At 36.0% G+C, this 2,898-nt stretch overlaps 1 protein-coding gene across 1 annotated transcript; it reads left to right on the top strand.

The window, feature by feature from the left end:
• Nucleotides 1-1,517: 1,517 nt before the first annotated feature.
• On the top strand, nucleotides 1,518-2,567 carry LOC112508968 (F-box protein At2g27310-like). Its single transcript, XM_025113836.1, has one exon. It carries the CDS (start codon nucleotides 1,518-1,520, stop codon nucleotides 2,565-2,567), a length of 1,050 nt encoding a protein of 349 aa, XP_024969604.1.
• The last annotated feature ends 331 nt before the right edge of the window (nucleotides 2,568-2,898 follow it).

Genomic DNA, 2,898 nt, shown 5'->3' with positions numbered 1-2,898 from the left:
GATCATGTTGAAAAGACGGTCCTTGTAAGACACCCTCGGCGACATGTGTTTCGGTTTTGATCTTCGCACACCAAACCGCGATACTCGGGCAATCCTACGATTGCCGACAACCTAGAGACATCATCTACGGTAAATCGTAAAGATTAGGAGTGAGGAACCCAAAGACTTTGCCTTCTTAAGGATCTACATAAATTGACCGGTTTATTTAAATGTAGGAAAATATTACGTAAGTGGATGATGAATATGACTTTGAAGATATCGTCATGAAGATGTAATATTCTTGATAAATATCATACTATATATCATGATAAATAATATGTATATTAATGAATATAATACTGAATTTTTACAATTATCATACTGAAGATGTATATTTACTCGTTTTAAATACTAGAGTAAAAATGTATAGTATTGATGAATATCGTATGGATGTATGAACACTGGAAAATTGTTGTACACACATAAAAATACATCAATATTCATAATCGACATTACAAAGACGCACCAATTAAAAACAAAAAGAAATCGAAATAAATGTCAAATCAAATAGAATAAAATGCTCGTTTTTTTAATGCAATTTGATTGATTAAAATATTAATCATTTTAAAGATAACTTAGATTAAAGTTTTTGGGGTAAAATTTTTTAATTAAAAAAAGGAAAGTACGATTTTGGTCCTTGTAGTTTACACCCAACAACGGACAATGTCTTTAAAATTCAAAACAAAATACAAACCATGGTAACTACTAGTGTAGTTATTGAAGTTTAGGGATGATTTCTTTAGTTGAATGTAAACCATAGGGACCAAAGTTGTAATTTACTCTTAAAAAAGCAGAAAATTAAAACTCGAAAGAGCACGTGAATTTCAAGTATCAATTATATTTTCATTTCTTTAGTTGAATGTAAACCATAGGGACCAAACTAGAGAAGTTTCCAAACTCAAATTAGAAATGAGATCTGAAATCAGAAACAAAAGGGAAGACATATATGTTAGGTAAGTATGAATGCTATGATTTAAGGTTAACATCCTTTCTTTATAGCAAAGAAAAAATAAGTAGGTGCTACTACCAAAAGAAAAGTTGTCAATCTAAGATAAGAAATGGTTTTCATAATATCATCAATTTCCATTAATTAAATAAAAATGTACAAAGGGCGACAACATACAATTATCACATGTTCTCAACATTTGTAGTATTTCAAATCTGGACAATCCAATAAATCAAAGATTTCAAAATCTTTGAACACCTCTTAAATGTTTTAAAAATCTTATGTTTGTAGTATTTTAAATCCGGACAATCCAATAAACCAAAGATTTTAAATTCAAATCCCCAAGTCCAATTCCAATTCCAATTCCAACGAATCAAAGGAAAACCAAAGATACTTATGTTTCCATGTTTTTGTGATTGCGAAAAAATAATTAATAATAATAAAAGCAAAAGCAGAAGCAGAAGCAGGCCACTTGCTTCCTAATAAATACGTCCCTTTTAGTTCCCAGCAATTCCCATCGTCAACTGTTGCCATGTCCACCACTACTCTCCATGACATTCACCCACACATCATCCAGACCCACATCTTACCACGACTCGACGGCCCATCTCTCTCCACCGTCGCCGCCGCCTCATCCTTTCTGCAAGCTCTCTGTTCCGACGACCATCTCTGGGCCCACGTCTCCAACGCCACTTGGCCCTCGATAACCCATCCACGTGTCCAACGCCTCATCTCCACTTTCCCTGCCGGCTACCGTTCGTTCTTTGACGATTCCTTTCCGGTTCTAGTCACCCACCGTAACCGCCGACGCACCTGGTCTAAATCCAAACCAGATTGTTATCTTCACCTTTCATCTCGTCATCCATGCCCATCTGAACTCATCTCAGCCGTTGATATACGCTACAAGGACAATGTTATTTTCTCCCGAGTTGAATTCACCAACACCACAAATGATTTTCTATCGCCGGCGTTTCGGATCGAATTAAACAACAAACAAGAGAACTTCCAATCCATCAACTTGAAAGTGGATGAGCTGGCAGGAGCCGACCAAGAAACGTTGTCACACCTGAAAGAATCCGTAACATTAAACTGGATCCTAATCGACCCGACCCTGAAACGGGCAGGTAACCTATCCAGCATCAAAGCGGTGAGTGCACGGCAGGACTGGATGACCAACGAGACCCTCCTCAGATACGTCACCGTTTTACCAGGACGTGAGCCGAACGAAGTGGTACAATGTAGAATACAGGTGGTATTAGGAGCTGGTGAAGGAGGTGTGGGATTGCATGTGAAGGAGGTGACACTAAAATTACAGGATCTGGATTGTAGTTGCTTAAATGGGAGGGACTTTTTGGTAATTACACAAGGGGTACTTTTGGGTGAAGATGAAGTGAAGAGAAAGGTGGTGGGTGATGGGGAAGTAAGGAAGATGTACATGGAGTTCAAGCAAATGAAAAGGCAGAGAAGTGAGTGGATGAAAAAAGAAGAAGAAAAGATGGAGTTTGCCATTAAGCTCAATTATGTTCTTATGCTTGTGTCTTTTCTATTTTCTGTTTATTTTCTCAGCTTATTGGTAACATAGTTTTAAAAAATATATATATATATATATATATATTAATTATATCAAATCTTTACGTTCTTCATTTGAAATTTGTAATTGTGTGAGAATACATGGTCCTCTTATGCATTATATTAATAGAGACGAATTCGACTTACGAGAAATGTAAGAAGGATCAGATCACATATGATTCTAGAGTAACATCACATATATGATCCAAACAAGTCGCATTTACTAGTTATTTTGGCCAAGTCTCTTATGCGGCTCTTTTTAGATGTGTTGTTTGCATCTGAGTTTACTCTATAATTGAAGAATTCGGTAATCAGAGATATAAACTCTCTCTATTTTATTAAAA

Source organism: Cynara cardunculus, assembly GCF_001531365.2.
Source record: "Cynara cardunculus var. scolymus isolate 2C chromosome LG 3, CcrdV1, whole genome shotgun sequence".
Classification (NCBI taxonomy): Eukaryota; Viridiplantae; Streptophyta; class Magnoliopsida; order Asterales; family Asteraceae; genus Cynara; species Cynara cardunculus.
Note: the sequence above shows the minus strand (reverse complement) of the source record. Positions and strands in the feature narration are given on the sequence as shown.

What these genes read in the sequence shown, in the direction of transcription:
- LOC112508968 (XM_025113836.1), top strand. Translation starts at nt 1,518, where the DNA reads ATGTCCACCACTACTCTCCATGACATTCACCCACACATCATCCAGACC.